Source organism: Monodon monoceros, unplaced genomic scaffold, assembly GCF_005190385.1.
Source record: "Monodon monoceros isolate NGI ecotype Baffin Bay Population unplaced genomic scaffold, NGI_Narwhal_1 Super_Scaffold_20, whole genome shotgun sequence".
NCBI lineage: Eukaryota > Metazoa > Chordata > Mammalia > Artiodactyla > Monodontidae > Monodon > Monodon monoceros.
Window position 1 is genome coordinate 74,603,938 of NW_021703777.1, and position 18,801 is coordinate 74,622,738.

Below are 18,801 nucleotides of genomic sequence, written 5' to 3' on the forward strand. Positions count from 1 at the left end.
TCCTACCATATACTTTAACACTGATGAGCCTTGGGGACACTACGCTAAGTGAAATAGGCCAGTCACAGAAGGACAAATACTGTATGATTTCACTTCTATGAGGGAACTGAAGTAGTCAAACTCTTAGAAACAGGAAGTAGAATGACGGCTGGCAGGGGTGGGGGGAGGAGGAATGGAGGGCTACTGTTTCATGGGTAAAGAATTTCAGTTTTGCAAGATTAAAAAGTCCTGCAGACCCATCACACAACAATGTGAGTATACTTAACACTACTGAACTAAAACACTTTAAAACGGTTATGATAAATTTTATGTTATGTGTTTTTTACCACAATTAAAAACTTACAACCATTTTTCAAAAATCCACACTCTTAAGCAGGATGCTACGGTGACTACCCAGTCATCTCTCTCTGAAGTTATACACAACCCTTTCTCCCTCAAGCGGCCAGGAGCCATTTGCAGGCGTATTCACTACAATGGGAGTCAATCCGCTAGCACTGAGTTTCACTTTATTCTGCCTCGTGACACAACAAGAAAACAAAGGACCACAGGGCCCTTTTTTAAAACTCTGGCAACTCAGAAAGGGCAGGTGTGCAAGGAAGGAGTCTTGATATAAATGAAGACCTGAGATTCCAGGATATCCTCCCAAAGGTCACTCCAATTCAAAACACGAAATCACATTCCCAAGTCCTGTCTCTCCACCCGGCAGACATGTGAGGGTTTCCCAGGGCGTGCACTTTTGCCTCATTTAGGCCCAAGCTCACATTCATTATGCAATACTGCTCTCATGGAAGGAGACAGTTAAAGCTCACCTCTCTGACAAAGGAAGGAAGGAGGTGAGGTAGTAGGCCCAAGGTCCTAGAGGTGGGAAGCAACACAGCAGCCCGCAGCCCAGACCCAACCCCCTCCAGGGCTGTAACCAGGTTGCTCTGAGGTCGGCCAACTCCAGGGTGCTGACTCTGCACATGATTTCTAAATACAATGCAGAGGAAGGCTCCTGTGGGTATTATGGTCTTTGAGCCTCAATCTTCTCATCTGTAAAATAAGGTATTGGGTTAAGAACCCCTTTTCTTTCTAACATGAAAAGCTCCAAATAATTTAAGCTACCAACAATATCAAGGAGACTTTATTGAGCTCCACAGACTCAGGGTATCATAATTGGAATATGAAGTATTTAAGTGAACAAAAGAGCCCTTTTACCCACCATCCAAGAGTCTGTAGTCTCAGCTAAAAACCAGTGCAGACACACATGCCAAAGACAATGGGGACAGAACTATACCGTTCCAGAAAGAATGAAGTAGCAAGAGGATGATAATGAAACCATTTCTGACCCACAGCTGGTAGCAAAGTTATAGATCACAACCAAAGGAGCTGTGAGAGGTTGAGGGTGGGACAGCCAGGGACTGTGGCAGTGGACTGGAGTTGATATTAATATGGGTGACCAAGAAGGCAAAAGCCAAAAGCCTCCACTGAGAAGTTTCTAGTGGGGAGATGACCCGGGTCACTATGCCACCACAAAATAGACACCATGATACGTTTGCTTTTTTCGTATCATTGAGACATTACTTCTTCAGAAAAAACCAAAACATTATATTATCAGGAACCTTAAAATGACTTCAACCACAGAGTTTAAACTTTAACAAACTGTTATTTTAGAAACAGAACATACTGATTTGGACTAACCTATTGATTACAATTTCAGAAAAAGTTTTTAGTTGTATGGAAAGAGCAATCAGAGATGATGGAACACGGTACTTTTTTTTTTTTTTTAAAGATTTATTTATGAGGCTTCCTTGGCGGTGCAGTGGTTAAGAATCCACCTGCCAAAGCAGGGGACACGGGTTCGAGCCCTGGTCCGGGAAGATTCCACACGCCGCAGAGCAACTAAGCCCGTGCGCCACAACTACTGAGCCTGCACTCTAGAGGCCGCGAGCCACAACTACTGAGCCCATGTGCCACAACTACTGATACCCACGTGCCGCAACTACTGAAGCCCGTGTGCCTAGAGCCTGTGCCCCGCAACAAGAGAAGCCACCACAATGAGAAGCCCGCACACCGCAAAGAATAGCTTATCCCCCCGCTTGCCGCATCTAGAGAAAGCTGCGCACAGCAACGGAGACCCGACGCAGCCAAAAATAAAAAATTTATTTTTTAAAAAAAGATTTTTATTTATTTATTTATTTATTTATTTATTTTCACTTTTGGCTGCGTCGGGCCTTCGTTGCGGCACGTGGGATCTTCATTGAGGCATGCGGGGTCTTTGGCTGTGGTGCGCGGACTCTTCGTTGTGGTGCGCGGGCTTCTCTCTAGTTGTAGCATGCAGGTTCCAGAGCACATGGGCTCTGTAGTTTGCAGCACGTGGGCTCTAGTTGAGGCGCGTGAGCTCAGTAGTTGAGGCGCGTGAGCTCAGTAGTTGTGGCACGCAGGCTTAGTTGCCCCACGGCATGTGGGATCTTAGTTCCCTGACCAGGGATCGAACCTGCATCCCCTGCATTGGAAGGCAGATTCTTTACCACTGGACCACCAGGGAAGTCCCCAACATGGTATCTTTTAAGCTACCAGAAATAGAGAAAAGGATTCCATGGGCTTTTCTATTTCCTAATTTAACTTTTTAAACAATTTTTTTATTATATCAATTCCCAAACTATTCTCTGAAACTATCAACATCCTGAAATCTTATTTCTGCTGGAACCAGAGAAATTTGGACTCTCAATAAGCATTAGGCAACAAGTGCTTTGGGACCTCTGAGGCTCCTTCCCGGGGCGGGTAAGCAGGTGGTAAGTGGCCCTTGGGAGCAAAGGTTTTTGAGACAGGCAATAGCAGTGGCGGGGAGGCCAAGCAGAAGAACGCTTCAAACGAAGACCGTGTATCTCTAACCTTTAGGCTTGATTTCTGCAAACTAAGGCTGTCATTTTCGCAGCTCAAATTACTGGTCATGCCAAGTTTAATAATTCAACAGAAGAAGTGGGAATCACCAAGTGATCACCAGTAGTTTAAGCCCACAAAAGAGAAGTGATTTTACAACTGGGTTCATTTCCCATAAATCTGAATACCTGGTAGCATCATGATTTGTGACAGAAATGTGCTTCCATTTTAACCTCCATAAGCCTAAACATGTACTGAATGTTTCTTAATGAAAAATAGTTTTTCCTACTATCAAAATGTAACTACACTGTAAAACTGAAAAAGAGAAACAGGAAAATACCACCTCTGACTACAACTTATCAAAACTTCTGTAGAATATCAATATGTTTTCTCTGTATTTTTTCCAGGTATATGTTATTTTTTACACAGTACAGTCTGAGTAGTTAACAATAGAATACCCATGTTTGGTTAATATTCCAAAATCATATACCCCCGCCTCCAACAGAAACCAAGCACCATCTATAAACCAAGCCCTGTGCCAGGTCGCAGAACCGTAACGAGACAGCGTCCCTGACTCACGGAGCTGGAAATGGGTGTCGGAAATGGGCTCCCAGCGCGTGCAGCGGTCGGGCAAGAGCGAAGCAGACACAGGCGTGTGAGAGGGCCCCAAGGCCAGCTCACACCCACACACGGCTGTGCCCTAGGTCCACGGGAAGCCCAGAGTGGCCGGCCTTTCCTCCTCCAGGGATCTTGACCACCTCTGGCTGCTGAGCTGCGTGACATCTACTTGCTCTAAGAATTCCAAATTCTTGTTACTGGGTAAATATATCAATCGAGCTTCATTCCCAGCAGAGGAATCTTTAACAGGTCACTCAGCTTCTATCCAAGTACTCCTGGTAATAAGAAGTTTACATACATACTTGCCCACACACATTTTCACCTACTTTTGGATAACCACCAACTGTTAAAAAGCTTGCGAGCTCCGGTTACTTTCACTCTCCTGGTTCTGCCTTTGGTTCGTCAGCAATATACATAAAGAGAACACACTGACTTGTGGTGGCCGGAGGCTATGCCCTTTCTTCCCAGCACTGGCCCTGCTCCTCTCCTCCTCACAGCCCAGATAATACCTTGGGTGGGTCCCCACTGCCATGCTGGTACCATGCTTCTCCCATCCCTCCCTGGATGAGCTACCATGACTTGGGCCAATCAGCTCCCCAAAACCTGGCAGTCAGGTACAGGTAATCGGATGCCTCTGGAGCTAAAAGATCATACGGACCCGGGGGGCTGGCAGACCGCGTACAATGATGAGCAAGCTGGGAAGGCTGGTGTGCAGGAGGAAGAGGAGACCAGGAAAAAAAAAAGAAAAAAGAAAAACTACAGGATACAAAAGCGAGCGAGCCAGAGAGACTTCCTGGGTTTCTGACAACGTCCCAGTTCCTGACTCTTGGTCTTATCTTGAATTTTATGAGCCTCCTTCTGATTAAGCTTGCTTGAGTCATATTCTGATTCCTGCAACTAATCACTGACTGACTGAGGCAGGCTTACGCTCATCTGTCTCCTGAGCATCCTCTGAGCACTGCCTATATGCGGAGGGCATCTGAGGACAGCCAAGGGCAGGAAACAACTTCCTCTCTCAAGAAGCTGGAAACTGGCTGAATAAGCAAGAACAGAACTTAATTAGGGAAAAAAAACAGGTTGGTGACACTCGATCAGGTCTGGTTTAATGGAAAGAGAACCACAATTCTAGTTCATTCTACCACTGACTACCTGTTTGACCTTAAGCGGGTCCCTTTCTCTCTCTGAGCTTCAGTTTCTTCATCTGTAAAATAAGGAATGTGGAACAGATAACTTTCAAAGTTCCCAGTTACTTTTAGGATTCCTTGAAAGCAGTGGACTCACCTTGTACATATCCAGTAGCGATCATTTTAGAAGCCGGGTGGGTCACAGAATACCTTGCCTCTGCCCAAAGTCCACCACTTCGGTTAGGAGGGAACACAGCACAAGCGCCACCTGCAATGTGCTGTGCTTGTGATCCTGAGTCGAGTCAGGACGAAGGGGGACCTCAGAGAGCTCACCACCCAGAGCAGCGTGTCCAGAAGAACACGAATGAGGGGAATGGCCCAGAGCTGTGCTCTCCAACCCGTAGCCAACCAGCCACACATGGCTCTCAAGCACCCGAAATGAGTCCAGCGCGTGGAACTGAATTTTCACGTTTGAGTTTAAATAGCTCTAGGTAGCTAGTGGCTACCATGTTAGACGGTACAGATCTGAAGGTCAGGACAAAGAACCGCAAGACAGAGCAGCAGCGGTCCAACAGGGACAAACGAAAACCCTAAGGAACATCGGGAATGGAGAGGCTGACCACGCCCGAGAGAAAGGAGGAAGAAATGACAGGGAAGTGGGCTGAAAGATAAGGCACCTGTCAGTGCTAGAGTGTGCTGGGCTGGGTGTAGAGGGGAGGAGCTTTCTGGGCACAGGGAAGCAGCACAGGGGCGGAGAGACACTCTGCCTGGGCAGGGCTGCAGCCCCTGGGCCCCGCCCCACGTCCACTCTCCCCTTCAACCCCACGGCTGGGTGCCCCTCGTACAAGGTGGCCGTGTGCTCAGCCAAGAAACAGTGTCGCCCAACCTCCCTACAGCCATGAGTGACCAGGTGACAGAGTTCTGGATGATGAGACACAAGTAATGCTCGTCTAGGGACTTCTTGCAACAGTTCGCTCTCTTGGTGTAGAGGGGTCACCCACCCACACCCACCCCACACTCCTTGTTGTTTCCTCCATCATTCTGCTCAGAGCTGTAGGGGAAACTGAAGGTGAAGCAGCCATGTTGTGACCAGGAAGCATCCAAGAGGATGAAACAGAAAAGGAAAAAGGACCCCAGCTCACTGGGGACATCACGGGGCCAGTGAATGACCTTGCCTTATCATCATCCAGACTTCTTGTTATGTGAGAAAAACTAATCCCTCTCCGGTTACACCAGTGTGGCAGGATTTCCAGTACATTCAGTCAGACACAATCTCTAAATGATGTCAAAAATCTGGTACCTGGAAGTGAGGGGATGAAAAAGGTGGAAGGGGCCGCACAGAGGAAATTAGGCAAATGAATGGAAACCCGGTGACTTTGCCACGTGCTGGTAGAACATCCGGTCTAACGGTATGTAGCCTGCTGTACGCTGGGACATATACCAGGTGTGACTGAGACAGGAGTGTTAAGGACAATGGAAGAAAACTTCCAGGATGTGGTGCACAGATTTCTCTCAGGCGGAATGATGAACTCAAACCACACTAGCCATTTAGCAGGGATAGAAGAAATACCCCTTTGTTAAGGCAGGTATCCCCGCCTATGGCCTCTAATCTAAGCCCCACAATCTAATGAGCCTTGCAGGGCAGAAAAAGCCCACTGTTTCTATATCCCGCCCCCAACACAAGGCTTGGCAGGAGACAAGGCTGGTGCTAACAGGAAAAAAAGAAAAACCTCGCCTTGGCAACTGGGGAAGATGCTGCCGCAAAAGACAATTCCAAAAACCAAACCGCCGAGGTAAGGCTGTAACCTCTCATTGCCAGAGCTGTCCTTAATCAAAGGTTCTCAAGCGGGGCTGCCCTGGTGGTGCAGTGATTGAGAATCCGCCTGCCAATGCAGGGGACACGGGTTTGATCCCTGGTCCGGGAAGATCCCACATGCTGCGGAGAACAAAGCCCGTGCGCCACAACTACTGAGCCTGCATGCCACAACTACTGAGCCCACGTGCCACAATTACTGAAGCCCACGTGCCTAGAGCCCGTGCTCCGCAACAAGAGAAGCCACCGCAGTGAGAAGTCCGTGCACCGCAACGAAGAGTAGCCCCACTCACCACAACCAGAGAAAGCCCTCTCACAGCAACAAAGGCCCAACACAGCCAAAAATAAATAAATAAAATAAATTAATTTTTTAAAAAAAAAAAGTTCTCATGCTAACACACCTGGAGAGGGAGAGGAAATGAAGCACAATACTCAGACTTACTGTGGAAAACCCATTATTCTCTCCGGTATAAAATGCATACTTGGGACTACTAGTTATTTTCAGAATTCTATAAGACCATGATCACATTATTCCTACTTTGGTAAATGATGTTTAAAATCTTGTTAGTACTCATTCTGCAAATATTTTCATTTATATGAAAGTGATAAAACACATTTACTCGGAAAAACATCCATTCAGAAAGCAGTTTAATGTGTCCCTTTGCTTTCTCTACGGATTTTACAAAACCACGAGGGCGCTGAGTGTGCCAGCAGCTGTAATTCTGGGGCCGCCTGCTCACATCCGATGCAATGCCCGGCCTTGCCCCTCCAGGAGGCACAGTACATTTTTCATTTTAAATGAACGAATTTAACAGAAACCATTCAACTAGGAAGCTTCTAATTCTGTTTTTTAAAAAATTAGAATTACCAGTAAATAATGCCCCAAACACGTGCTACATTAGCAGGAGTTAACATTTAATTCCAGAACACTTCCAACGTAAGAATTGTTTTTTCACTCTAACGCAGCTTATCACCACACAAACGCTAACTTAAGTGAGTAAACCAGTCGAAACTCCTGATAATTTATTCCTAAAACTGTCAACAGCTCATTACTGTGATTAAGATGCTGGATCTAGAGCAGAACTGACCTGACTGGAAAAGTAACTGTGTGAACTAAGCGCCGTGGGATAACTGTGAATAACTATGGGCACGTTATTCAATATTCCTAGCCTCCTCTCCAAAATAATGGGCACAGTACCAACTGCACGGAGCTGATGTGAGGATTATCAGCCAACTGTGAAAGCGCAAACACTAAATGCTCAATACATAATAAGGATAATGACGATGGCTATTACTAATGTTCAGTTAATTTTACTGCAAAGAATAGAATTTGTTGGCTGTTTCATAATCTGCCATAAAATACATTTCTAATTTTCAATCTTTTTTTTTTTTTTTTTTTTTTTAAACTAACAACCACTCAGGGCTTTTTTGGCTGGAGTTTAAATCAGAATAGGACGTACCCTTCCTTGCCCATCAGCTCAAGAAATTCAGAGGACCTCAAAGTGTGGTCCCCAAATCTGCAGTGTCAGCATCACCCGGGAACTTGTAAGCACTGCACATTCTCAGGCTCCACCAAGAATTCAGAATCGGAAACTTTAGGGATGAGGAACAGCAATCTGTGTTTCCACAAGTTCTCCAGGGGGTTCTGGGCACACAGTTCTGAGAACAGCTGAAAGAAATGTAGCCCTGGGCCAGTGTCACTAACCTGCGGCCCTGGGACTATCTCCCCTGCCTCCCAGAATGGGAGAGCTGTGGAAGCCCTGACGGAGGTTCCCCAGCCCTCGCCTTCCCAGGAGCTTCTGGGGGAAATACCAAAATCCCCCGCACCCGCCCTCTCAGCCTAGAGGGGAAGAAAGGCAAACGCGGCCAGCAGCAGGGAGGCTCACCCACCCCCACTGGCCTAACCGTCCCCATGGGCAGAATCACGGGTGGCAACTCAAAGCCCCCCAGAGAACGAGGTTCCACACTCACCCTTAAAACCCTTTCTTAGCACACGGCCACACAAAACCGTGTAAATGAAAGTTCGCAGCAGCACTATTCAGAAACGGCCAAGAGGTGGAAACAACCCAAATGTCCATCGACTGGTAAATGACTATATTTGAGGTCTATCCATACAATGGAGTATTGATTGACCGTAAAAAGGAATGAAGCACTGATACGCGCTACAACACGATGAACCTTGAAAACATTAGGCTAAGCGAAAGCAGCCCCACTCGTGGAACCACATATCGCATGATTGCGTTTATATAAAATGTCCAGAATAGGCAAATCTATAGAGACAGAAAGATGATTAGTGGTTGCCTAGGGTTTGGGGGGAGGGGGGTTGGTTTTGGGAAGTGACAGCTATGGGTTTCTTTCTGGGGGACAAAAATATTTTAAAATTAGATTGTGGTTATGGTTCCATAACCGTGTAAATACAGAAAAATACACTGTATACTTTAAATGGGTGAATTGTATAATACGTGAACTTTAGCTCAATAAAGCTGTTTTTTAAAACAAAACACGAGCCTTCCTGCCAAGGACTCCTCCTTTGAGTTAATCTACACTCCCCTGGCAGTGCTGTCCAGGCTGTAGGGTACCATCATTCTCAGGGCCATGTAAGTGAAGGGTCCATACTTGCAGGGCCCTAAAAGTTGAGTGCCTCCTTAAATTTTGCACTCAGGGTGCCTGCTTGCCTCACCCTAGCCCTGCCCCGATTTTGAGACTGCTTCAAGTTCAGATATGTCTACAGACTCTATCCCCCTGAGAACAGTTTCAAACTACCTACCATTCATTTCCTTGCTTTACAAACTTCAGTGGCTTGCCCCAGTCTCTACAGATTACAGTTCAAGGGTGACAAATCTAGATCTTCGACTTTGGACTCTAATCCCGCAGGCGCACAGGCTCTGGAGTTAGATGAGCCCTGAGGAGGAATTCCCTGCCAGCCAGGGTGCCGTAAGCAGGATTCACACCCAGGCCTTTGGGCTCCAGAACCTCCAGTGCCCAAGCTCTCGGCCCTCAGCCCCTGCAGCCTTCCTACCAACAGCAGAGGTTAAAATTTCCTCTCTGTATCACCATCAACCCTTGACCCCAGCCTCTGCACAAAGCGTAAGGGACTGACTGTTTAAATGCCAATGGTTAATTAGGAAAGGCTCCATCAACGCTAACTTACAACTGTTACCAGGCACACAAACAGCAAGCTGAGGTAGAATCTTGCCATTCACTGTGGCTTCCCCATCTGTAATCACGCGCCAAGAAGCACAATAAAGGAGAAAAAGCTAGTAGCTTCAAACTACTGAAATCCATGAACAATCAATCCCTGGCCTGCAGTACTTTATCTTGAACCTGGTCTTTCTTGGCCACAGAAAAGCAAAGTTATATGGAAAGTAAGTTAAGAACAATCTTAAAAAGTCATGTATCTGGCAATCAGAGACCATTTTTTTCTTCCTTATTTTGCCCACTCCCTAAAACCTTGTAGAAAAAGAAAAACATCCTGATTTCAGAAGGTAGCTCTCCCCATTCAATTAAGTTGCAAATGAGCGAGGAAGGTACATACTATAACCAAAAGAAGGCCAAAAGCAAAAACAATGGAAAAAAAGAAAGCACACTTTTGTGGGATTGGAAAAAGAAAGGAGGGTGATCAAGACACAGGGAGCAACACTGCCACCAAGTGGTGACAGTGCCTCAAGTCACCCTCTGACATCTAACTAAACCAGCGGTTTCACTCAGGGTCCCAATCAGAATGCTTTGGGTGGGTTTAAAAACAAAGAAGAGTTCAAGCGCAGGCCCATCCCCACCCTCCTGACACAGTGATAGCAGGGGGGCAGGTGCAGCCCGCCCATATTATAAGTCTCCCCACGTGACTGATACACAGTGAACGCTGAGAACCAGGGATCAAAACAAAGGGTCATACAGATGTCACTGTGATGCTTACAGGCTCCAGTGAAGTCCTACTTGCAGCTATTCTGCTTAGACCATCCGTTACAATTTCCCAATGGTATATAAATTTTTGAAAATTTGGCCATGAACAATACAAATAAATCATAGTCACACAGCAGTTTCTACGTTTTTCACAATAATATAAAATAGTCATTATAAAGATTCAGGTTATATTTCCTTGGTTTTGCCCATACTATTTACATCTAATATCTAATCCAATCGACTTAACTGTATCATAAATTAGGCATATTGACACAGCTATACTCAACACAAAAACCCTTTGAACTTTAGTTTCAGTGGACTATTTACTTATACAATGGGTTTCAAATCAATAAATCTTATCTATATTAGATGGGTTTTCCTTTTTTAAACAAGACACGTAAAGCCTGAATGCTTCTATTGTTGGCGAAATCGGTAAATGCACAACGTAATCTGAAATGCTTAAATGAAAGGCATTAGACCAAGACTAAAATTGTTCCTTGGCACAGAGGTAAGTAAAAGAATTTTCCCCCATTCCACAGTTGGGAGTTACCTAAAAAATTATTTCTTAACAACAAAGAATTATTTTTTGTATGAAACACTACGAAGAAAAACTGTGGAGTATTTCTACTACCAAATGTCTAAGTCAGAAGTTGATTTTCAGCATTTTTTGCAGGCCTGACAATTAGGGTCTGAGCCCACAGCTAAGAAAACAAACACCTGCACACTCTCTGTGCCCCTCTGCCACCCAGGAGACAAAGCTTCCCTAAAAAATAAAGCGGCAGGAACGAGGCAGAGGCCAGATGTTTGGTTTCACTTGGCACATTGTCAGATTCTTCTTTATCCCTATTGCCATGTGTTTTGTATCACTGCATTTTCCCCACCAGACCAACTCTTTGCTTCTCCAGGCAGCACAAATCCTCTCAAAAAATGTCACCGACGACCCAGATTTATTTGAGGTCTGACACACACGGGTGACGCCTTAGGTTATCTACAACAGCAGAGAGACACACAGGAGTCCTAAACCTAGGACTAGATGGTCTGGGCTGGACGGACCATGGTCACTCATTCTAAGCCCTTGCCACTCACAGTGGACCAGTATCATCAGCATCACTGGGGAGCTTGTCAGAAACGGAGACCATCTGGACCCACCCAGACCCACAGCACCAGAATCTGCCTCTACCGAGATCGCCAGAGGACTCTGAGCACACAGCAGTTTGTGAAGTGCTGCTCTAGATCAGGATCCGGAGAAAGCCATTTAATCTACAGGTGTGTTCACTCTCCATCTGAGGAATGAGCGTACCTCTACTGCTTTTACCTTCAGAGCAGGCCTGTGGTGGGGATCAACAGTGGGAAGGCTTGAAAGTGACAAAGGGCGGTTATCAGGAACAATAACGTCTGCCCGCAGCCCGCTCTACAAATGCAGTCTCAAACACACCCGACCTTCAGGGCTCTGCCCTGTGACAGATTTAACTGGACCCCCATAACACCACCCTCTGTCGAGTTTGTAGTTTACCAAGTACGTACCTTTCACACAGTCAGTCTCTCACAAACCTTTCACCCAAAGAACCGGTAACACAAAGGAGAGAGAATGCCTTTCCCTGGGGTTTCTGGGGCACCAGTTATAAGTGGCCACAAACTTAAAGCATCACTGAAGACGCTGCTTTAAATTTAAACCACCATGCAACTCATAGTATTCTACTTTACGATCTACTTATGTTTGTTTTATCACAAAAATAAACTTGCCTTGCCAAGTCTCCAAGCACAAACTGGTGATTGCCCTATTGATCACAGAGTTCCCCAGTGATGCGGTGATGCTGTACACCTGACCTACCAGTTGAGAAGCAGACACCCGCCTTTCTCCAAGGGTCACAATGGAAACCACCCTGCTAGACTCTGGTAAACTAACTTCAAGTGGGAATCCCTAGAAGAGGCCAACTGGTCTCTGTTGAGTTAAAACAAACAAACAAACAAACAAACCAGCCTGGGATTTGGGAATGTTTGCGCTTGTTCTACTAAACATTTGTAAGTAAATTTCTAAATGGAAATAAACTGCCTACCAGTTAGGTCTCCAAAACATGAAATTCAGATTCTTACAGCTCAATTATTTCACAGGAATTGTGCACAGAGAAAGCCACACACCCCTGAGGAAGGGACAAGCTGACTTTGAGACAGTATCTGTGCAGTCTAATCTCTCCATTTCTGTCCACACTGCCTGGCTTTGGACTTTCCTCTCTTTCACACTATACTTAATTAGAGTCAGACTCACTGACATGTTTCTCTCTAGAATTTAGCCCATCTATGAAAACCAGAACCCCAAAATTACAGAAAATTCTATTTCTCCTTCCCTTGTATCCTTACAGCTCTGCAAACACCATGGTTTTTAAATTTCTAATTTCCTTTATTAGTTTTTTCCAAAGAGGATGAAATGGATGGGACAGTACAAATATCCCTGTCTCACTTTTTTACCTTGAAGAAAGGTTAGACCTGTTTCACTGAAGTTTGCAGTGCCAGAATACAAACGCAAAAGAGCCACAAAGAGCCACTCTGAGTACCTGGAACATTTTAAAAGTTCCTTAAACTTTTAAAGGAACTGCTAAAGTGTTCCTTACAAGTAGACTTACAAGTCCCTCATGCCACCGGCTGCAGACACCTGGGCCGCCCATGGGTCCCACCCGAGGCAGAGCTGCAAAGAGGCCTAGAGGCGCCTCTAGCAGCACGCTCTCTGCCTGGGACAGCCTGGCTGACGCAGGGACCTCTGGGACCCTCAGCTGCCTGAGGATCTGGAGGTCTCACAGCTGGAGGGGAACATGCAGAAAGCATGTTGGTCCAAGTGGTCCCAGACCACTGTGGAAGGTGCTGCTCTCTGCGCCCTAAGGATGGGAAGCAAACAGCGGCAGAGAATGAAGATGTCTGATTTGGGAGGAGAAAATTTAGACAGATGTTAAGAAATCAACCTCCCTCCCCGGCACACTCCAGTCCCAGTGCTAACATGCAGGGAGGGGTACAATTAACTGAAGGCAAGTCCACATGTTAAAATGCTCTGAAACGTGTTGCTGCCTGGCTGGCAAGGGGACACAGGAATAGACTGAGAACAAACGCCCGACACAGGGAGGCTCCAGAGGAGGGAGCAGGCCCGCAGGGCCTATGTGCAGTTCACCAGGAACTGCAGGGCACAGACCCATGACCTCTGGTCCTGCCGCCCAGCTCTGTGGTTTGGGGAAAGTGACTTCAGCCACTCCAAGCCTCTGCTCCCTCATCTGTGAAACTGGTGTAATAAAAATGTCGACCTTCTTAAGGTTGACTGGGGATTAAAGGAAATAACTCATGTAAAGCTCTTGGCAAAAAATGGGGCATGATTAAGTTATTATTATTATACCAATTCAGAGTTGTAAATGCTTTTATTTTCTCTTACCTCTCTCTTTCATACGCAGAGTACCTACCACATAATTTAAAAATTCAGGCAGCATTTCTTAAGTAAGAGCAGAAAGGACATAAGCAGGAAGAAGAGGAAGGAGGAGGGAGTTGAGAAATCACTAAGGACCAAATATTAAGCTTGTAAGAATCTGAGCAATTTACTTGCCTTCCCTTAAAAGTCATATAGCCTGTGGACTGGGGAACCTGGTGATAGAGATAATGAATAAGTAAATAACTAGAGTATGTTTCAAAGAGATAAATGCTATGGGAAAAATCAGGATAAGATTAGGAATGTCTGATGGGGTGGGGTGCCACTTGAAATAGAGCGGCCAGTGCAGCTTCAGTGAAAAGGTGATTTTCAGCAATAATCTGAAGCAGGTGAGGGACTTAGTCATGGTTATATCAGTGGAAGAGCATTCCAGGCATGGCCATGGCTCACACTGGCCGCCAGAGAATCAAAACCCCGGCCGATCAGCACAGCAGCTCCTCCGGGGCTCCGGCGGCAGGACGGCGCGGGCCAGTGGCTCCACGGCAACCCCCTGCAGAGGGGCCGAGGCCAGAGAAGCTTCCGGCGGGAGCACCAGGACTTCCACACAGGGAAGGTGACTTGATACCAGAAACGTGTGCACCACTGATAAGTCTTTCTAATCTTGTGAATTCTTCAATTCTTAAAAAAAAATGCCAATAAAAACATCACGCTCCCCTATCTCAATCAGTGTGGCAAGAGGCATAATTAATCCTATATCATAGGTGAGAAATTAGACAGCTGGTTCCAGATCACGGCTCCTGAGGGGAAAAGCTGGGATTTGGATGCAGGCACTCCGCTCCTGCTTTCAGAGGAGGTTCCCTGAATGAGCTCTAAATTCTTGCCCTAAGCTCATCTTCATAACCACCTCAGACCACGATGAAGAAGTCAGCTCTCCGCTTTCCTACAAACAAGCAGGTGATCCTGGGGGGCCTGTCAGGCAGACATTGGGGCACTACTTTTAGTACCATTTCCGGCAGGGGAGATGGACCCACCAAGTCCTGGGTTCCCAGTTCCCTGGAGACCATGCCGCCCGGCCCGCAGGGTACTGGACGGACCTGCTCAGCGCTCTGACCTCTGGGGGCAATAACAACTTATCCCATCTCATTCCCTGCAAACTTCTGCCCAGCTGGGTCCGAGGGCCCAGGATTCACCGAAGAACCCTGTCCACGGCAAACATTATCAATAACAATGCAACATGGAGTTAAATATCCATTTCTTACAATCTTCCCAGACTAAACCAATTAAAAAGAGAAATTTTCTGCTTAACTTTTAAAAAGAGAATTCAGACACAAACTATGGCGTTCTTCCCCATTCCCTTCCTACCTGCTGGGGTGACACAAGATCACATTGTCTCACGCCGCCCACAGCGCCATCTCCTTGCCTATTTTATCCTGGGGTTCTCCAGAGAGTCGAGCATTTGCCAGCACCGACTAATCTTCTGACTCAGGCCCCCCAGACGCCGACCAGGAGATACCAGTGCGGGTCCCGTCTAGAAACTCACTGTACTTCCAGGAAGTATGGGAAAAGAGTGGCACCAGGGTGGGGCCTGTAGACACCAGCCATTTCCTCAGAGGCCAGAGCTCCAACCGGGAGCTGCGCATTTTACGAGCCTGCTCTTTTCTACAGCCACTACTGCAGCAACCCCTTTGGCTTAGAATTTTACAAGTTTAAAAAGGAGGGAACTAGTCACACCATCTGGCTGTTGGACATTAGTAGGATATCTACAACATGAAAATGAAATCTTTAAAACAAAAGCGTCTAAAATGATACAAACTGAAATAACTCAATTTACTAAAAATGTTTTTAATCACACTGAATGAATAAAGCCAGCACCCCTTTACATTGCTCCTGCTAGGGAACACTGGTATAGGAAGCTAAACACACCACTGCTGCAAACGCGGTAACAGTAACAAAAATGTTACCACTTGACACGTGATATGTCTTTAGGTTTTCAAAGCACTTTCACATTTATCATTTAATGTAATTCCATGAGATGTGAAGAGCCAATACTACTGTAGCCATTTTATAACCAAAGGAACTAAGTACAAATGAAGTTCTATGATTTGTATCACAAAGCGAGCTGAGTCCAAACCAGACTCTTGTTTAATTTGGCAGAGGACTCATTATCCGAATCAAATATTAAGAACTCTGGGGGAGAGAGGCGGGGAGGGAGAGAGAAGAAACAACAATGGGGGGAGGGGAGCAGGAAGGGAGGGTTCCTCCAACAGCACCTCCTCCCCCAAGACAGCTGCAGGGAACCTAGTCTGAACACTCTTGGGTTAGCCTTGGCTGCTTCCTAAGAGACATGAAGTGTGTCGAGGGACAAGAGTGAGTCTCCACTACATGCAGTCTTGCAATCTGAGGAATTCAAGTAATCTTTGGAGGTCTGTTTTGCGTGCTTTTATAAAGAAAAAATGTTTTCTGATTAAGGAACACTAAGGAAAATAAATATCTACTGTTGAAAGTTTAGATCACTGGGCAGAGAAAAATCTTAATTTTACTCAGATGAACTGCATTTAAACTCCTCTTTTACATTGTAACTCAGCATACAAAGGCCTAAAGATAAACTTTAGCACGTCCTATACAGGCATACCTTGCTTTATTGGGCTTATTAGCTCTACTGTACTTCGCAGACACTGCACTTTTTAGAAACTGAATGTCTGTGGCAACCTTGAATTGTCAGATGACGTTAGCATTTTTTAGCAATCAAGATTTTTTTAGGTAAGGTATGTATGTCTTTTAGACATAGTGCTGTTGCACACTTAAAAGACTACATTATAGTGTCTATACTATAGGGTAAACATAACTTTTATGTGTGCACTGGGAAATGACAAAATTTGTGTGATTCGCCTTATTGCAATATTCTTCTTATTGTGCTGGTCTGGAACCCTAACCCATAATATCTCTGAGGTCTGCTTGTATTTCTTTAGGGGACACAAGAAGGATGAGAGAGAGTCCTCCTGTGACACCAGATTGAGTGACAGCAAATGACAAGGCACAGATCATCACAGGTGTGACCAGTGGGATAGAGGTACCTCTGAAACCACACCATGCTGAGGTAGGGTGGAAACCTACACTTCAGTTGCAGACAGGGAAAACGGATCCGCTGGAAACAGTGATAGGCATTGCCATTTGAGCGTCTCAACCAGGGAACTTTAAAATCAGGGGATGATTTTGACTTGAGATCTCACTTCACCTCTTCTTCCACCAAATGTGCTTTTGCTACAGATGAAACTCGAGCCAGGACCTAGCTTTACATTGGGGGTGGGCCTTACCTTCGTGTCTGCCGGGAGAATCGCAGGCTTTCTGCGGGGTGGCCACTCGAAGGAAGATCTGCTGCCTCCACGAGTGTCTCCGTGTCTTTACGGGGGTCCCGCTGGCATCACCAAGATGGCTGGCTTTGGACTCAAAGTCCCTAAAATTACAAGACAATTGTTTTATGACTGGTGAGGAGATATAAGCAGGTATTTTAGCTTGACTTTTTTTTGTTTTTTAAACAGAGCACTAAATTATAAATTATCTTTGTACCAGCAAACATAACTAGATAATCACAGGCATCAAATCAAACTCGCAGTGGGGCAACACTCCCACAGGACTGCTTTCTGACAGGGTGCTTTTTATGGAAAGAGTCAGGGTACATGTCCTTAATTTATTTTTATGGTAAAAGATATTAAGAACTACACTCCACGGATCTTGGCTTCCAATTGGGCCTCTCTTGGTGCCACTTCAGAAAAGAGAGACGGCCTAAAGGGGGCGCTGTCACCCGGGCCACAATCTCCCCTAGTCTGTGTGAGGGGAGATTTTCTTAGCATAGGCCTGCGTCTGTAAGGATCATCACACACAAAAAAAAGAAAAACGTTAAATTACACAGAACCAGCAAGGGCAATAATTATGCAGTCACTTGCTAATAATGACTTTTACCATCTGTATGTTTTAAACTGCAAAATATAGTTTTCAATATACATAAACACAATCACTAATTTCCTTTCTATTCACGGGACAACTTGGGGAACCCCTTGTAACTTACACCTGAATATATACCAACAACTGAACAATCATCTGAACTTGGAGATCAAACATCCTGACTGATTTACTGGCAGCCATATATGCTCCTTATCCAGAAACACTTCTATCATTTAGAAACAACAGTTAAGACTTCCTTTAATTTGCTGAAAATAACCATGTATTAATAAACTAATCCTAGTCAAAACTGGATAACAGGTTGACTCCACATTTTTTTAAATCACATCATCAGTAAGAAAAATTATAAGAAAGAAGATACAATAGATCTAGCGAAAATGATTTTTTAATTGGCAAAAGTACAGATGAAAAATCCCTATATGTCTAACAATCAACACTTCTACCCAGACTTGATATATCTAAATTAAACTCTACCTTTTTGTGTTCATAAAGTCAGAGGTGTTATTTTCATCTACAGGAGCCAGAAATTTTAGAAAATTTGGCACAGAGGAAGAAGAATGAAGTTTTTTCCGCAGGGCATTACGGTAGGAGATGCTGAGAGTGTGGTTGAAAAAAAGAGTTTAGGATAAAGAAACACAAACACACAAAGTATAAAACATAACCTTCAAAACAGAAGAAACACTTTATAGTTCTAAGGCTAAGAAAATTAAAGCGGGTAAGAAATCAAAAATAGTTTACAAATGAGATTTAACTTGCATTTCAGTCAATAAAATTCTATTATTTTATATGAATGGAATCAATGAACTAATTAACAGACATCAGTCCAGTTACATAAGGTGAATAAATTCTAAAGACGTGCCGTGCACCATTGTGCCTACAGATACAACACTCTGCCCATAGTTAGTAATACCGTGAACACGCAAAAAATGTGTTAAGAGGGTAGATCTCACGTAAAGCTTTCTGACCAAAATAAAAACAAAACCACAACAATAAAAAATTCAGTCCATCATCCAAAATGACTCCTTCCTTCCAAAGTAGAAAAATAATTTTCCTAAATTAATGAGGAAGTTTCTGATATGGCACAAATTGCAATGCATATGATCAAGCACATTGCTGTTAAC

At 45.0% G+C, this 18,801-nt stretch overlaps 1 protein-coding gene across 9 annotated transcripts in view; it reads right to left on the reverse strand.

The window, feature by feature from the left end:
- TBC1D1 (TBC1 domain family member 1) overlaps positions 1 to 18,801 on the reverse strand; it is a 288,411-nt gene that overhangs the window by 118,756 nt on the left and 150,854 nt on the right. For 8 of the 9 annotated variants that reach the window (XM_029236067.1, XM_029236069.1, XM_029236070.1 and 5 more), the window contains one exon: positions 17,035 to 17,174. In XM_029236067.1, coding sequence (XP_029091900.1) covers positions 17,035 to 17,174 — 140 coding nt within the window. Of the gene's footprint in view, positions 1 to 17,034; positions 17,175 to 18,154; positions 18,275 to 18,801 lie in introns of all 9 variants that reach the window. The other variant, XM_029236072.1, reaches the window with a different exon arrangement.